Genomic DNA, 18,712 nt, shown 5'->3' on the forward strand with positions numbered 1-18,712 from the left:
GGGGATCCCTGCCGGCCTGAGAGCGCGGCAGGAGCACGGGAAGCAGCTGGGGAGAGCAAAGCGAGCTGCAGGCTGCCAGCGCCCCCCGCACCTTCGTGTGCTCACTGAGCCCGGCCCGGCACCTGCCAGAGCCATGCAGAGCCTGGGATGAGCCAGGGGAAGGCTGGGATGAGCCAGGGCGAAGCACAAGGGGCAGCAGTGCCTGGGCAGAGAGCAGTGACAGAACTCTCCCTCTCCTGCCACCACCACAGGTGTGGCCTCCAGCACAGAACCCCAGCAAGGAACAGACAGGAAGCCTTTCCAAGAGAGCCTTTATTCCAAGGAGGAATTTCCAGAGAGCCTTTATTCCAGGGAGGAGTTTCCAGAGAGCCTTTGTTCCAGGGCCAGCCCCACCCCAGCAGCAGCAGATTGAGAATCCTCAGCACACAAGAAGGGTTGGCTGAGCCATGGAAAAGCCTGGACAGCCCCCAGGAAATGAAGTTCAGGGAACTCAAGGGCCACAGAGGGAACACACAGGATGCTCCCAGATCCCAGAGGGCTGGGAACACACAAGATGCTCCCAGATCCCAGAGGATCCCAGAGGTTGGGAACACACAGGATGCTCCCAGAGGATCCCAGAGGTTGGGAACACACAAGATGCTCCCAGATCCCAGAGGGCTGGGAACACATAAGATGCTCCCAGATCCCAGAGGATCCCAGAGGTTGGGAACACACAAGATGCTCCCAGATCCCAAAGGATCCCACAGGGCTGGGAACACAGGATGCTCCCAGCTGGTGCCAGAACCTCAAACACATCATCCACTCCCAACCTACAGCAGTTTTCCCTCTTCTTGGCACACAAACCATCCCTTGTTGGTTTTGCTCTCCAAGGTGTCATCCTCCTGGTCATTTTAACCCCTGCAGTCCTGACCAGGAGTGTGCTCTGCAGTCACCTCTGAGCAGAAAGACTCAGCAATTCTCCTCAGAGACAAGAAGGAGGCACTGGCATCATACAGTGGCTCAACTTCCCAGAGGAATAATTCTCTGAGGAAGTTTGAGTCTTTTGGGGAACACAAGGGGAAAAAAGCATCAAACATTTCTACAGCTTCACCAGCAGAGCCCACAAGGATCCTTTACAGTTTCTGGACAGCACTTAGCACACTGTGTGCTATCACTATACACAGAAAAGCGTCAGATTTACTGAAAGCCTGAACAAGACACATTCAGATGGAAGCAGAAGGAAGGAGGGTTCATCAGAGCTGAAACTGCAGTTGTGACAAGACCAGCTGCACTGGGAGTGACAGCCTTGATCCAGGCAGAGCTGTCCAGGAGCTTTGGGAGCAAATTAAAGGACTTTCCTTCGAGCTCCAGGGAGCTCCAAGGAAAGCAACTGGAGCAGCCAGAGCTCACCATCACAGAAATGTTATTTCTGGCCACAGAGCTCGAGCCAGAAATAAGAACATTCAGATGACAGTTCCACGAGCTTAAAACCTGTCACTTGTGAAGGAACAAATGGGAGGGAGGAATACAAACCTAGACCCTGTAACACTGCTTTTTTTCCCTGCATTCAGTGCAGACTAGCATCAGACTCACAGCACAGCTTAAAGATCATCCTGGGACTCCTTTTTTGTTCAACTCTCTGCACTTTGTGCTCCTGCTGCTGCAGCAGCTCCTGCAGCAGAGCTACCCTGACAGACAGCGGGGGAAATACGGAGAGAGAGTTCAAGAAAAGGCAAATGACCTGGACCACATTGCTCAGCACTGCTCCCTCCTGCCCTGCCCTATGGAAAATTCAGGGCCTAATCACCTGGAAAATCTTGGAAACGTCTTCCGAGTTGCGCTGCTGCGCGACATCGCACAGCTTGGCCGTGATATCGATTCGGCGGCAGATGTCCATGTCCACCTTCATGGCCTTTTCTTGGATCTTTGTGTCCAGGTCTGTCATGGGCTGCAGGAAGGACAGCAGGGATTATCTTCTATTATTAGACAGTTCAGGCAAGAAGAGATACCCCACAGTATCTCTGGAACCCCAGGCCACACCAGTGTTAAACATCACACCCTGTTCTCGGGCGGGCAGAGCACGGGTAGTCTCGGGACTCCACAGCTCAGCCCTGATTCTAACAAGGTTCCAACTCGGAGGGATTTGCCACTGACAAAAAGCCTGTACCCACCCCAAAACAGCTGCTCAATGTGGCAAGGGGAGCCTCGGTGGCTCAGGAACAGGGGGGCACAGTGGAATGCCTGGAGAAGCTGAGGAAGTGCTCAAGCTGGGCTTGGAGCAGCCTGGGACAGTGGAAGGAGTCCCTGCCCAGGCAGGGGATGGGACTGGATTGTCCTGAAAAACCCTGGGGTTCCATAAGTAACACCTTAAAAATGGAGAGCACCCCTCTGTGCAGAGCAGAGTGCAGTGTAAATCCTGGTGAGGATGCAACACTTCCCCTCTTTCAGACACCAAAGTTGTGCTGCACGGAGAAGCTGCTGTCAAACCAGAATCCAGGCCCCACTGCAACTGCACGCAGAGCATGGAACCAGCAAATTGTGACTGGATCCAAGGAGATCCATGAAAACCTTGGCACAGAGAACACTCCTCACTGGCACTAACCTGGCTTCCAGCCCAGCTAAAGTTCTGCATGAAAATTTCTGCGTGAAAAAATACTGCCTTGGAGTAGCTCTAATTTCTGAGATACTCCCACTCAGACAGAACATCTGGCTCCTTGTGAAGGAAGAAACATTAAAAAACTCCAAAGCTTATTTTCCAGCCTAGTTGAGACTTGCTCTCCTGGACAGTTCCACTCCTAAGCAATGCTTCCACCTGGGACACAAAAGTGGAAAAACCCTTTGCAGACCACTCTTAAACAACAAATCCCCTTTCCAAGAGGAAACCCTTGGGCTTTTTGTTGGTTTGGTTTGCTTTTTCCCACCATTTTTAGTTTTAAATTATTAGAGTCTTCTACAGGCCCTGTGAACCATCTCTAAAGTCTGAGTCTAAAGTCTGAGTCTTCTCCAGCCCCTGTGAACCACCTTTAGAGTTTGAGGTTGTTTTTATTTTTTTTGGTTTAAATTTTTACACAGAGTCTTCTCCAGCCCCTGTGAGCCACCTTTTATAGAGTTTGAAGGTTGTTTTTTTTTTTTTGTTTAAATTTTTACACAGAGTCCTCTCCAGCCCCTGTGAACCACCTTTATAGTTTGAGGGTTTTTTTTTATTTAAATTTTTACACAGAGTCCTCTCCAGCCCCTGTGAACCACCTTTATAGTTTGAGGGGTTTTTTTTATTTAAATTTTTACACAGAGTCTTCTCCAGCCCCTGTGAGCCACCTTTATAGAGTTTGAAGGTTGGGTTTTTTTTGGTTTAAATTTTTACACAGAGTCTTCTCCGGCCCCTGTGAACCACCTTTGGAGTTTGAGGTTTTTTTTTGGTTTAAATTTTTACAGAGTCTTCTCCAGCCCTTGTGAACCACCTTTAGAGATTTGTGTTTGCCAGACACTCTGAGGAAAATAAATCTCTCAACACAATCTCACCCAGTGAGCTGCTGATCCTTATCTGCAGGAAGGAAAGAGCCACGTGCCAACATTCTGCACTTCTCTCTTCTAAATATTTGCCCGGTGAGGTTCAAAACAAGCACTCCCAGTGCTTTCCTCGGGTTCCCTCATCCCTTAAAGCCTGCCCAGAGCACTTTCCCTGAGCCCAGGAGGATGTTTGCCTGCAGCAGCACCTCCCTCTCTGCACACACAGCAGCTCAGCTCCTGGCTGAATGAAGTCAGGCCCCAGCCTGAGCAGCCTCTCCCCTCCAGGCTCCAACCCAGCATGGCCACCCTTGATTAACCACCAGAAGGACACACAGCTAATTGCCAAATTTCCCATGAGCAGATCTAGAGGCCCTGAGAGAATGGATTTGACACCTGGGAGCGGGTTCTGCAGGTTTCTGTGAAGTCAGGAGAAGGCTGTCGTGTGCAAAAATTACAGAATAAATCAGCGTAACAGGGTTTATTCCTCAGACAAGTGGCTTCAGCACTACCTCAGACTTACTGAGAAAGGCACCTTAATGTTTACCTAGCTTATCTTTCCAGATACCTGCATGATCTCACTAGTAAATAAAAGAATTTTATCCAGGCAGGGCCTAAAAGATCCTCTGGCTTTGAAGAGAACTCAGTATCTAATCAGACATGAAGTAATTCCTGAGAAAACAAGACTATTTTTCCTTTTCTTTTTTTTTTCTTTTTTTTTCTTTTTTTTTTTAACCACGAGGTTGAACCAGCCCTGGAAGCAAAGCCAATACCTAAACCAGGATTCAAATTTTCAGAGTTCATTAAGGGAATGCTTATTCCTCCCTGTGAGGGTGTGAGGCCCTGGCAGAGGTGCCCAGAGCAGCTGGGGCTGCCCCTGGATCCCTGGCAGTGCCCAAGGCCAGGCTGGACAGGGCTTGGAGCAGCCTGGGACAGGGGAAGGTGTCCCTGCCATGGCAGGGGTGGCACAGGATGATCTTTAAGCTCCTTCCAACCCAAACCAGTCCATGATTCCATACAACTTGTTCCTTTAGGAACAGGATTTTTTTGCATGACTCGAGGGAAAGTCCCCATGCCAGCAGCTCCTGGAGCTGCCCAGTGCTCAGAGCCTGCTCAGGGCAGTGCTCAGAGCAGTGCTCAGAGCCTGCTCCCAGTCTGGGACTGCTCAGAGCAGTGCTCAGAGCCTGCTCCCCAGTCTGGGACTGCTCAGAGCCTGCTCCCAGTCTGGAACTGCTCAGGGCACTGCTCAGAGCCTGCTCCCCAGTCTGGGACTGCTCAGAGCAGTGCTCAGAGCCTGCTCCCAGTCTGGGACTGCTCAGGGCACTGCTCAGAGCCTGCTCCCAGTCTGGGACTGCTCAGGGCACTGCTCAGAGCCTGCTCCCCAGTCTGGGACTGCTCAGGGCACTGCTCAGAGCCTGCTCCCAGTCTGGGACTGCTCAGAGCAGTGCTCAGAGCCTGCTCCCCAGTCTGGGACTTTTCCAACCCTTTTCTCCCAGATCCGAGGCTGCCCAGCAGCTGTGGGGAAGGGAGGGGAGGGCAGAGTCCTGGTTATGGGTAAGCAGCAGTTAATGCATCTCCACACAGACCAAACAGGAAGCAGGGAAGGGGGATCTGTCTGATGCATTAGATCCCAGCAGCCATCACTAATTACACAGCAGCACTCGCTAATTACACAGCAGCACTCCTAATCACCTGGCTGGGGACGAAGCCATGTGCAGGACACACACCCACAGAGGGCCCTCTGTACTTACATCACTCATCAGACCCTTAAAGACCACCAGCTCTGCTTTCAGCCTCTCAATCTTCTCATTCAGCTCCTCCTGGAGAGCTTCTGCTTCCTGGGCCTCCTGCAAGGAAAAACACCCTGGAGGTGAGAGGGGAGAGCCCACCAAGCTCCTCACCCAGCTGAGCAGGCTGCTTAAAAAGGGGGTTACAATGGAACTGAATTCTTTAGTGAAATTTAATTGTTACCCTCCGTTGTAAATTCCACTCCCTCCTCCCACTTTGTCACAAACTTTGTCACAAATTTCGTCATTTCCTGCTCCAGCTTCCCAGCATTAGCACTGTCCTCTACAGCAGCACAGCTGCTCTAGCCAGAAGGCAAATTTTTAATTCAAAGACAAATAAAATGCTGAGCAGCATGAGGAGAGGTGTAGAAAACCCCTGCACCATTCACTCCAAACTGCCCAAACCTCACCTCTCTCAAGGTTTCCACCATGGATTCCAGGCTCATCCTTCTCGTCAGCTCCTCCTCCCATCTGAAAGACAAGATGTGCAAATTGTTAATTACAGAGAAAAGTGGGTTTTCCCCTCAGGATCATTGTTAATTACTGAGAAAAGTGGGTTTTCCCCTCAGGATCACAAGTGCTCTGATGGCTGTGGGAGGATGACGGTTACTGGAAATGCAGAGCAGATGGTCTCCCTCAAACCAGAACAGGGAGTCTGTGAGGGAAGGAAAGCTGTCTCCACTTTTATTGGGATCAGCATTCCTCCTGCTCTCACACACAACAGAATGAGGGAATCACAGAGCTTTGGGCTGGGAGGGGCCTCGAAGATCCCATTCCAGGGATCCATCCCCTCAAAGATCACCTTCCACCATCCCAAGGTGTTCCAGCCTGGCCTTGGACACTTCCAGGGATTCAGGGGCAGCCTCAGCACCCCTGGGCAGCCTGTGCCAGGCCCCACCCTCACAGAGAACAATTCCTTCCTCATTTCTAACCTTCCCCTCTTTCAGTTCATTTGATATTTGGCTGCAAATAAGGTGGGAAGTTTTCGGTCCAGAAACAATCAGGGAAGTTGTCTTACAATCTTCCCAGTTCAGCCCGAGCAGTCCATACGTTTCTGTGCCTTCTGTATCCAAATCCTCACTCATCTCCATGTCCCAGTCATTTCCCAGCCCACAAACTGCCAGGAGAACACTCCAACAAGTCCCCGAGTGCTGGGGGTGGCAGGGAAGGAGATAGAGCTGAAATCGATTAATTAAAGCTCACACAGTGCCTGAGGTCATTAGTGGGGCTCTGAGCAGCCTGGTCTGTGGAACGGAGTGAAACAAGATGACTTTAAGCTTGCTTCCAACCCAAATCGTTCTGGGATCCTACAATTATTTTTTTAAGTGTTAAAAAAAAAAAAATCTGGTTTTGAGCAATGAAATCCTTTACAGCAAACCCAGAATTTGACAGCATTAACTGGAAAGATACTGGAAGAATGCTGATATACATCCATAGGCATGGACAGGGTTTGAACTTGGCAGGAGAGGGAAAGCCAAGTGTGTGCCCCTCTCTGAACAGGCACCAGTGCCACCCCAGACCTGCCTGTCTGTTGGGACAACAGGAATTACCCTCCTGGAAAAGAAACTTTGGATACTACAAATCAAAAATCACCCCATGTGAACAGACTCTCCATGTGCCATCACAATCACAACCATTTCTGTTGGTACTTCCACACTTCTCTGAGTTCAGCTGGAACTGTGAGGCCAGAAATCCACAGAATCAAAGAAAACAGTGGTTAAATCCACCAAATTGCACAGATTCAGCCTGTTTTCCAAGGCACAGAGCAGGTGGGGAGGGATGGCTGGGTTCAGGATGACCCCGTGGGGGCTGATTTGATGGGCACAGCAGCACTGTGCCCCTGGCACAGCTCTGCCTTCAGCGGGCACAGTCCATCCCACCTGGAAGGAGCAGAGGGGATGTTTGGGCAGGGAAGGGCACATTCCCATCCCAGCCACTTGTCCCTGCTGCTGAGGGGCAGGAACACCCAGCACAGCAGCCTGGGAGAGCTGCAATTGTGCAGGAGGACTTGTTGTGCATCTTTTTACCAGCATCGACTCACTGCCAAGCAGAGGAAAATATTTAGGTTGGAATTTGCATTTGTCACTAAACGTTGCAACTCGGGTTTCCATGCCCTGGGTGGGTTTTGTACTAATTACATGTGCATTGCTATAAAAATAGCAACTTTGCCTTTCACATTCTAATATCAGAGGCAGGAAGGTGAAATTAATTAAAGCAGGCAATTATATTGGCAATCTGTGAGCTGCTTCTCCTGTTACAGGGCAATCATCCCTCCTGCCTCTGCTGCCAGTGGTGGATGGGAGTCGAGCAAACACTGCAAAAATTGATCTGCTGCTTCTCAAGGTTTGAACTCTTGGGAGAGGGATCCTGGCTGCATCCAGCCCTCCAGCTGAATTATTGCCTCCTCACCGTGCCTTCTGCAGAGGGAGGGAGGTGTTTTTGGAGAACGTCATCTGTGTGTTTTCCCTGACTCTGCCAAAAGCCAGGAGAGAGGATTCGAGTTCCTCCCCAGCAGGTCCGCCACGGCAGCTGCCAGAATTACACATCCCAAATGCTCAGACCAACCTTCCTCGTCCTGCAGGGATCCCAGGAGCTCCATTTCTTTGCTTTTTGCAGAGATTTACAGCCCTAATTTCTGCCCAGCAAACCCAAACCCTCTCTTCAGGAGAGGGGGAAAAGGCACCACCTTCCACACACCCTCCCAGTCCCTGTGTTTCTCTTAATTATAGCAACAATAAAACCATCAGGTGATTTTTAATCAGTTCTAACCAGTTTTTGACCAGATTTTTTTTTAAGTTCCTGCCTGACTGAAGGGAATTTTCACAGGTCTGGCAAGGAGGGTCCTGCTAACCATTAATATCAAATTCTTAACCCCAGAGCACATTCCTCCCACCCACCACCAAGCTGATTAACCTCATTTACCAGCTCAAAATGCCAATCTTACTTTCCCCTCACACTTCAACCTTGGGAGAATATTCACAGTGAAGAGAGGAAGGAGCCAGGCAGGAAGGAAAGGGATGACAATGGAGAGCAGGATTAATTGTGCATCTCAACTTCCAGGGAGGTGAGACAATAAGAAGATTGCTCATTCTGTCATCACCCTGTGCTTGCTGCAGCACACCTGACTTTAAAGGGACCTTGGCAGCTGTGCTGCTGCACATTCCCAAAATCCAGGAGTCAGGGCACTGAGAGGATGCTAATTATGGCTCTGCTGCCTTTATTATTCACCACACTCCAATATTCTCATGGTCATTCATATTAATCAGTATTTCTCTCCTCAGTTACCATCTGAGGTCAGAGGAACCTTCCACAAACTGTAATCCCAGCAGGCTGTGGATGCCCTCTGCTCTCTGGCAGACAGGACGGGGGATGCAGCCCAAAATACCCACAGAAGGGCCGACAGCTTCAGGAGCTGCCTCCATCCCCGGGGAGAGGAAAGCACCCGGGAAGAAGCAGCTCTGCACAGCAGCAGCTCCCTGATCCCTGAGGGTCCCTTCCAGGCCAGGAGATCCCACGATCCTACAGTTCTGCAATACCCAAAAGGGAAATGGCTGGAAAACCAGCAGCCTTCCCACTGCAGCAGGATATGAACTGCTGCTGCTCCCCAAACACACTTTATTTCTTGGCTCACATGCAGCAACTGCAATGCTTTCCAGCTGCATCCAAAAATCCTGTTTCTGACTCAGAAGCATTGCCATCCAAAGCTCCCAGACTTTGGGGCTTTTAATTACATTTTTAGTTATTTCTTCTAAAAAAAGATCAGCAACATGAATTTGTTCATGCCTAAGCCAGTTTTTTTTTTTTTTCCCTTCTTTCCCACCTTCCAAGGACGTGTCAGTTCCATCCACCCGCAAATAAAGGGCAAGCCTGACTTTTCTGAAGCCCTTTTTTCCCCAGCTGTGACACATCACATTCCCACATTCCAGGGCCATTCTGTCATTCCTTCGGGCCGGCCCAGCCCTGCCTCAGGTCCGAGAGGAGAACAAAGGCCACACGCGGCTCTCTGGAAGGATACCGGGCAAACAAAGCAGCGGAGCTCCGAGCAGAGCTGGGGAGAGCTGAGAGCTGAGCTCGGCTCCCTCGGAGTTCGGGAGAGCATCCCCAGCTCCCGAGGAGACACGGAGACACCTCGGGATCGCAGCCCAAAAAAGGCACTCCTGGGGCTGCAGCCTCAGCCCTGGAAGTGCACCGAGCCCTCGGGCTCGGGCTCTTCTGGTTTCCAGGTTCTCTGCTGCTTCAGTGGGTGCGTCTGGGCTTTACATTATGGGATGCTGAGCTCTGCACGGAGCAGAGACCAAACAATTCCTGCTCCAGCTGGGACCAAGGACAAATGACCCAAATCTCAGCCAGGAGCACCAACGCCGTGGGCTGGGGAGAGGAAAACAAGGATGGGACAGCCCGGGCTGGAGCTGGAATGGGACAATGAACTCCAAGGGGCCAACGGAGCAGAACTGACCCAAGTGGGAGACCCCTGAGCGGCTGTCCATTTTGGTTCGTTTTAGGTGCATTTTGGGGCCATTTTGGTTCCTCTTGGGTTCATTTTGGGGCCATTTTGGTTCATTTTAGGTGCATTTTGGGACCATTTTGGTTCCTCTTGGGTTCATTTTGGTTCATCTTGGGTTCATTTTGGAGCCATTTTTGTTCATCTTGAATTCATTTTGTGTCCATTTTGGTTCATTTTAGGTGCATTTTGGGACCATTTTGGGTCCATCTTGGGTTCATTTTGGACCATTTTGGGTCCATCTTGGGTTCATTTTGGAGCCATTTTGGTTCATTATAGGTTCATTTTGTGACCAATTTTGTTCATCTTGCGTTTATTTTGGAACCTTTTGGTTCATCTTGAATTCATTTTGTGGCCATTTTGGTTCATCTTGGGTTCATTTTGGGACCATTTTGGTTCATTTTAGGTTCATTTTGGGTTCATTTTGGGACCATTTTGGTTCATTTTAGGTTCATTTTGGGACCATTTTTGTTCATCTTGGGTTCATTTTGATTCATCTTGGGTTCATTTTTGGACCATTTTGGTTCATCTTGGGTTCATTTTGGGACCATTTTGGTTCCTCTTGGGTTCATTTTGTGACCATTTTGGGTTCATTTTGGTTCATTTTGGGACCATTTGGGTTCATTTTGGGTGCAGCCCTGGCTGGGCTCTTGTGCTGCCCAAGGTGGATCAGCTGAGGAGATCCTTTAATAAATCCCTGCTTTATTCTTTGGCTCTGTCCAGTCTCTGTTCTAGCTCAGCCTTCCCAAGGCATCAGCAATCCCTTGAACCCCCTCCCAAGGAATGGGATCCTCTTCCTTGCTCCTGTCCCAGTCCCACGTCCAGCTCAGGAACACAGAGCAGGGAAGGGCAGCAGATTCACAAAAACCCCTTTGGAACAGCAAGTCAGTTCTAGACAAGTTTGCCTTGCCGAAAGCTGTTCAATAATTGTGTTTTGGAGGGATTTTAGATGTCTGGTTTGATTTAACCAACAAACAACATGCTCACAGAAGGCACCAGGTACAAACATGCTGGGTTAAGAATGTTTTTGCTCAAGGCAGAAAGGCACAAACAGAGCAGCTGATCATTAATGATGCCTGACGGTATCAACTGGATTATTCTTTCATTAAAAATATCCCTCCCTCAAGGGATAAAACACTCATCAAGTCATACTTAATGACAAAGTATTTATTCCATAAGCAAAACTCTTCAGGAAGAGCCTTTTTTGTAGGGTGGTGGAGGGAAGAAAACCTCCAAAAAGAACAACAGAAGGTCTGAGCACCTCCCGTGGGAAAGGGAAAGGGAAAGGGAAAGGGAAAGGGAAAGGGAAAGGGAAAGGGAAAGGGAAAGGGAAAGGGAAAGGGAAAGGGAAAGGGAAAGGGAAAGGGAAAGGGAAAGGGAAAGGGAAAGGGAAAGGGAAAGGGAAAGGGAAAGGGAAAGGGAAGGAAAGGGAAAGGAAAGGAAAGGAAAGGAAAGGAAAGGAAAGGAAAGGAAAGGAAAGGAAAGGAAAGGAAAGGAAAGGAAAGGAAAGGAAAGGAAAGGAAAGGAAAGGAAAGGAAAGGAAAGGAAAGGAAAGGAAAGGAAAGGAAAGGAAAGGAAAGGAAAGGAAAGGAAAGGAAAGGAAAGGAAAGGAAAGGAAAGGAAAGGAAAGGAAAGGAAAGGAAAGGAAAGGAAAGGAAAGGAAATACTCCAGAGCTATCAGGTTTAAGTCCACAATAGGAAACTGAAGCACTGGTTTGAGCAGTACCTATAAATGCTCATGGAGACAGGAGCTAACAATTCCCAAAGACACAAACAGCCAGAGGAGGCAGCACAGCAGGGAACAGAACCATTGCCTTTCCCTGCAGCAGCCCAGCGTGGCACCAGCCCTGCCCTCCTGCGGGGCAGGAGCATTCCCCTGGCACAGCCCAGCTGCCAGGGACGCACCCAGCACCGAGCCCCCGGGGCCGTGCCCCGTCCCAGCACCAGCCTCGCGCTCCCACCCTCCTCCCCGCGGGGCTGGGCTGCTCCAGCGCCCACGCGGCGCCCACGGGAGCCCTGAGCACCAGGCCATGGCTGTGCTGGCACCACACGGCACCCACGGGAGCCCTGAGCACCAGGCCATGGCTGTGCTGGCACCACACGGCGCCCACGGGAGCCCTGAGCACCAGGCCATGGCTGTGCTGGCACCACACGGCACCCACGGGAGCCCTGAGCACCAGGCCATGGCTGTGCTGGCACCACACGGCACCCACGGGAGCCCTGAGCACCAGGCCATGGCTGTGCTGGCACCACACGGCGCCCACGGGAGCCCTGAGCACCAGGCCATGGCTGTGCTGGCACCACACGGCACCCACGGGAGCCCTGAGCACCAGGCCATGCCCACACAAGGCCATGTCTGCAGTGGCACCATGCGACACTCAGTAGAGCCCACACTGGCACCCTGTGACCCACACTGGCACCCTGTGACCCACACTGCACCCTGTGACCCACACTGGCACCCTGTGACCCACACTAGCACCCTGTGACCCACACTGGCACCCTGTGACCCACACTGGCACTGTGTGACCCACACTGCACCCTGTGACCCACACTGGCACCCTGTGACCCACGCTGGCACCCTGTGACCCACACTGGCACTGTGTGACCCACGCTGGCACTGTGTGACCCACACTGCACCCTGTGACCCCACGCCACGCTGGGCACATCCCTGCCCACACAAAGGGATCCATGCTCTAATCCTGCAACCAGCCAGGGCAGGAATCTGGGCAGGGTTTGGCTCTTTGGGCACAGCTTTGGCTCTTTGGGCAGGGTTTGGCTCTTTGGGCAGGGTTTGGCTCTTTGGGCACAGCTTTGGCTCTTTGGGCAGGGTTTGGCTCTTTGGGCAGGGTTTGGCTCTTTGGGCAGGGTTTGGCTCTTTGGGCACAGCTTTGGCTCTTTGGGCAGGGTTTGGCTCTTTGGGCAGGGTTTGGCTCTTTGGGCAGGGTTTGGCTCTTTGGGCACAGCTTTGGCTCTTTGGGCAGGGTTTGGCTCTTTGGGCAGGGTTTGGCTCTTTGGGCACAGCTTTGGCTCTTTGGGCAGGGTTTGGCTCTTTGGGCACAGCTTTGGCTCTTTGGGCACAGCTTTGGCTCTTTGGGCACAGCTTTGGCTCTTTGGGATGGGAAAGGATTGTGTTCCAGACCTTCCACACAGATTCAGGGAAGCCCTCACGACACCAAACTCTGCTGCAGTGCCAGGCCCAATGACCCATTCTGTCAGCCATGGGAAGAGCCACCCCCTCCCCAAACCATTCCTGGGGCTGGAAGGGAGTTTGGGACTGTAAACACAAACAGCTCCAGCAGCTCAAAAGGTCTGAGCCATGCAAGATGGATTTCATTTTTAAACTTCTTTACTTTTCACGGAACTCCAGAGTGGTTTGTGTTGGAAGGAGCTTAGAGATCCCATTCCACCCCTGGCATGGGCAGGGACACCTTCCACTACCCCAGGGTGCTCCAAGCCCCATCCAGCCTGGCCTTGGACACTTCCAGGCACAGGGCAACCACAAACTCCTGGGTCTTGTTAAATAAAACAAGAGACAAAAAAAAAAAAAAAAAAAAAAAAAAAATCCACCACACACAAAAAACCCCAAAACAAAACAACTCCAAAAAACCAAAACAAACCAACCCAAAACAAATGAACAATTCACCACTCTCTCTGATTTTGGAATCCTTACTGAAGAGATCATTTTCCTTCCAGTCTTCATTTTGCACTAAATTACTAAATTAGACATAAAATTGCATCAACCAATTAGATTCTTCACAATTGCTACCTCTGTTTAAATGAGCATTTTTAAGATGCTGTGCAACGCAGGGATTCCTCCTGATTATCCCAAGCGTTGATCATGTTGATCCCACATGCCCAGCCTCATTGAGGCAAATTAAATGTTACTTGATGGGCTCCATGGAAAGCAGATTAATTTAATGGGAAGGGCTGATTCCATTAGAGCCTGGCTGGAGCAGAGGATGCAGCACTGAGTGAAATTGTGTTTCTGCCTGTTGCAACACCCTCTCCACAGAAGCTCTTTTGCCAAAAACCATTCCAGCATCAAAATTCCCAAACATCAGAGCCACGGGGGAGTTTATCCCTGAGTTTGTTGTGAGACATCAAATCTCTGCAGAGCAAAACTTCCCAAACATCAGAGCCACGGGGGAGTTTATCCCTGAGTTTGTTGTGAGACATCAAATCTCTGCAGAGCAGAACCTGCCCCCTTTGCCCTGCTCCTGCTGGGTGTTTCCCCACAAAGGAGAGGTTTAATATTAAAGCCTTATTCTAGACCTGGGCTCTACTTAAAGCAGCAAGGAGACCTTTGAACAGCAATGCCTTGTGAAGAAAATTGCTAAAAGGAGTTACTCTGCAGGAAAACATTGCCTAATTACAGCCCCTGATTACACCCAGCGAGGAAGATGCTCCAGCCTGTTAGTGGAACCACAATAAAACCATCTGCAGGTTCCTTTGTGTCTCCTCGCTGCCCACACGGGCTGTTCAAACAAAACCCAGGTTTAATGACACCACAGGTCAACAACATCAAGCAAAAGCAGCAGCTGTGCCTGCATTCCTTCAGAGGGAAAATTATGGGGCTCTAACAGAGCAGGAGGGACCTGTGACACCCTGCAGGGCTCCGAGTCACTGCTCCTGTGTGACTTCTCCCTGCCACCCCACTGCTCTGGGAGGGGGCCGGAGCTCACCCTGGGTCAGGGGTTCCATGTGGTGGAAAAGTCTCTCCTCCCACCCGAGCTTCCAAAGAAAGGCTCAGCAGTCTCTGTTGTTTGGTCTCAAGGCAGTTTACTGCAAGTTATCTAAAAGATTTTCTCCTCGGGCTGCTGTGGTTTGCTCCCAGCTCAGGCAGAGGCACACACACACCCTGACATCCTCTCTGACCCCGACTGCTTCTTCTCTCCCACCCAGGGCTGCTGCTGTCTTTTATATGGGACATTACGTGTGACATGGTTACAGTTTTCCCAATGCCTATTACCTATATTAAATGGTGCTTTTCCATCTTTTATATGGTACATTACGTGTTACATGTTCACAGTTTTCCCCAATGCCTATTACCTATATTAAATGGTGCTTTTATATCTTTTATATGGTACATTACGTGTTACATGTTTACAGTTTTTCCCCAATGCCTATTACCTATATTAAATGGTGCTTTTCTATCTTTTATATGGTACATTACGTGTTACATGTTTACAGTTTTTCCCCAATGCCTATTACCTATATTAAATGGTGATTTTCTACTCTAAACCAATCTGTGAGTGCCAACATCACCAAGAACATGGAGGTGAGGAAGAAGAAAGAGGGAGGACAGGACTGGCCTACATTCCTCCTTTTTAAAACCTCTGACTCCCATGTACAAAACCAAAACCCCCCTGTACAGCACTCAGAAATTCTTCCCTCCACTTTGTGACTACTGCAACTATAATATCTAAACTTTTGTGACTCCTTGTTCCACCTGCAAGGTTGGTAAATCATTCCATGGCCCAAACTCAAAATCACAGCTGTTTCCAGCTGCCTGCCAGGGTCTCAAATGCTTCTGACCTGGGCCCGGAACCTCCAAAAATGTCTGAGGGACATTTTGGGTTCCGACAGGAGGGCACTGCTGAAGCAAGCTCAGGATCCCTCTCGTTGTCCCTGCCCAGCCCCTTGCACAGAATTGCATTCCCAGGGACATGAGCAGCTCCACAGAACAGGCCCAGCACGGCGGATGAGGCTGCTCTGAGGGGTTCTCGGTGTGTTCCACACAAGGGAGGAAAGATCCCCTAACAGATCCCCTGGCCTTGCACTGACTGCTGATTGTGGATTTGAGGCTTTTTTCTGTCTCACACCCAGCCAAGGGAAAGAAAATCTCATCACTGTCCTGGTTTCAAACCATTCCACAGGAGAATCAGAACTTCTGCATAGAAGTCTGGAAAGACAAGCTTTGTACAGCTCGGCTTCTTTCTGCTGCCCTTCTTTCTTTCCCTTCCCTAATCCCATTGCTTATTGTCCTAGAGAGAAAGATCAGGCTGAAGGTAACAGAACCCAGCCTGATTATCACTGATGTGCCCATTCCACAGCTAATAAATGATTTTAAACACTGTTTACTAGGTTAAACCCATGAGGATTGTCCAAAACCACAACTCCCACCCACAATGGCCAGGAGTGCACTCTCCTGAGGAAAACCTGACCATGGAAATTAATTCCTTCCCAAAGTTTCATGGAAGCTCACAGCATCTATCCACTGCAGCCTGGCCCTTCTGCTGCTCCTGAGCTCAAGAAATCAGAGCTGCTCCAGAGCAGTTACATCCCGAGGAGCAAAACCACAAAAGGCCTCTGCCTGTGCAGTCTTTATAAATAAAGTATCCACACTCAAGAAATTGGAGTGTAATTAAAAGTACATTTTATCACACCTCCCACCGTTGTGCCATGGCAGGAACACACTGTTTCCTGCAGAGAAAGGATTTGGGGTTAGTCATCAACTGCTCTGGCTGATAAGACACCACCAGGTGTGCAGAAAGGCTTAGGCTGTAATTTGTGATGTGATAAGGGACACAGAACGGAGACAGAATGTGAACTCAACTCTGCTCTCTGTCTCTTCCTCTGCACATTTGTGCCCAACCTCTCCCAGCACTGAGCCACAAGAAATTACAGACCCAGCTGGATTTCACAGGATTGCATTTCCCAGAATCCCAGGATGGTTTGGGCTGGGAGGGACCTTAGAGCTGACCCAGTTCCAATCCCTTTGCCATGGGCAGGGACACCTTCCACTATCCCAGGCTGCCCCAAGCCCCGTTCAACCCAGCCTTGGACACTTCCAGGGATCAGGAATCCTCAGCTTCTCTGGGAACCTGTGCCAGGGCCTCACAGGGAATGACTTTTCCCCTCTGTTTTACCCCTGGCAGGCTGCAGGCAGAGCCAAAGCTGGTTTTATTTTCCCTCTGCACCAGCAACTTAAATTCATTTCTCACTCCTGTCAAAACCTTGCTGACAGTGTTTACAGCCCTGAACAAATGCACGGCTCTTAAGCACAAACAAATCATTCTGCAGTGGGGATCTGCTGCAGTTTTTGACAGCTGAAATGCAGGTTTTGGGGAGGCAGAGCTGCCAGGGAAGGGGAGAGGGATTTATCCAGCTCTGCCTCCCATTCCCAGCCATTTCCTGTGACTACAGCAACCCAGAACTGTTCCCAGCAAAAGAACCTGGTGGGAAACAACAGCCTGGGAAAGGTCTGCAGGACTGAGCCTTTGCTTTGGGGGAGAGGGAAATCCCTGGGAAATCATGGAAAAGCAGGCAGGAGAACAAGGACAAACAAGTACACAATCAGAAAAACATCAATGGGAACACTGGACAAAAATGTCAGTGGGGAAGGGGAAAATGTGCAGCACAGAGAAGAGGAACCTCTCCAAAGCCAGATACCCCTAGGAAGTGGGAAAAACTGGGGGGAATATGATGATGAACTTTAAAATTCCAATTTCTGAGACTGGCCCTCGTTTCTTTGAGGCAGCTTTGGAGCCACCAGAGACACCCCAGGGACACGTGAGCTGCCAAAGAACTGAATTAGTCAGTTATATTTTCCCTTTCTCTATAGAGACTTTTGTTAACAGCAAAAAGCAAATTTAAACTGGGCACATCCTGGTTTTAATTTGGGATGGCATTTCCAAGGATTCCCCTGAGACTCTGAGGGGTCTCAGGGTGCTGCTGGGAACTCATGGACTGGCACAAATGGAACAAAGGGAAGGGAAAATGGTTTGGGTTGATGACACTTTAAAGACCCTGTTATTCCAACCCCTGCATGGAAGGGAGAGGGGAAATTCCACAGAACTCAACTAGAAGTGGGAAGAAATCTCGTTTTTCCAGAGCTCCAGCAGTCTCTGTACCACACTGGGTTTTAGCTCCACTCTGATCAAACTGTTTTCTCCCCAAGAGCAGCTCCACACTGCTCCCTGCACATTACCAACTCCTTATCTGCCGTGCCACTGAGGGATGCAGGGAATGTTCTCCAGGCCTGGGAGGACAATGCTGGGCACAGCTCAGGGAACAGCCCCACAGAAGCTCACACTCCTGTACAAGTGTTGTCACAACTGCAGATAAAGTAATTACTCTGACTCCTTTGGAAACAGGTAATCTGAAAAGCACAGGATTACATTGCTGGGAGTGCTGCTGGCTACAGTTAATTATCAAAGCCTCAATTCCCATGGAAGGGAACCTCCAGCAAACAGAGCACTACAAACCCCCTGCATTAACAGCCCCTCGTGAGCACACATTTATTTACATTTCTTTTACAGCTCCGCCTGTTGACAAGCTGCAATTTCATGGGATTTGGCGTGGTGTGCATTCAGGTGTTTCATCCCAGCACAGACACAGGCAAATATCAAAAACTGCTGGGAAAATTCAGCTGAATAAACTCAATGATGACCATGATCTTTGAAGAAAATAATAACAAAACACAGCAGCAGATGCTTTAGAATCATTCAGGCTGCAGAAGATCCTGGACTCCTACAAAACTTCAGCAAAGGGCAGAGAACAGAGATGCTGAGCCTGAAGAAAGCACTGATTGAAGTAAATTTTTTTGAACTTCCCACAGAAGTCCCAAACACAATTATTCTCTTCTCCTGAGAAAGAGCTCTGTGTTTCTCTCCCCACCTATGGCATGCAGGGGTTAAATTTCATTATGAGCGTTGGGCAGCCCCGAACAAACCAGAAGCAGAGGTTGGACACCTTGAAGTAATTTTTTTTGCCAAGCCTGCAAGAGCAGGGCAGGAAGAAGAAGCCCATCCAGTGCTTTTAAATCCCATTTCACTCACATGATGCCTTGGGATGGCTGCCTAGGACAGAGGCCAGACAAGATTAAGAGAACAAAAGTATTTATTAAAGGCCTTCAGTAGGTACCTCTTGGGCAGTCAGGAGCCTCCGAGGCTACACCCAAGATGGACAATGGGCACGAGTTTTTCAGACAATTATAAAT

General features: G+C 49.9%; 1 protein-coding gene across 2 annotated transcripts in view; it reads right to left on the reverse strand.

The window, feature by feature from the left end:
* Window positions 1–18,712, reverse strand: part of IFFO2 (intermediate filament family orphan 2) — a 54,337-nt gene that overhangs the window by 18,202 nt on the left and 17,423 nt on the right. The window contains exons 2-4 of one of the 2 annotated variants that reach the window (XM_021533790.4): window positions 5,681–5,741; window positions 5,235–5,330; window positions 1,787–1,927 (exon numbers count right to left, since the gene is read on the reverse strand). In XM_021533790.4, coding sequence (XP_021389465.1) covers window positions 1,787–1,927; window positions 5,235–5,330; window positions 5,681–5,741 — 298 coding nt within the window. The remainder of the gene's footprint in view (window positions 1–1,786; window positions 1,928–5,234; window positions 5,331–5,680; window positions 5,742–18,712) is intronic. The other variant, XM_085559024.1, reaches the window with a different exon arrangement.

This window comes from Lonchura striata, chromosome 21 (genome assembly GCF_050655825.1).
Source record: "Lonchura striata isolate lonStrDom1 chromosome 21, ASM5065582v1, whole genome shotgun sequence".
NCBI classification, from domain to species: domain Eukaryota; kingdom Metazoa; phylum Chordata; class Aves; order Passeriformes; family Estrildidae; genus Lonchura; species Lonchura striata.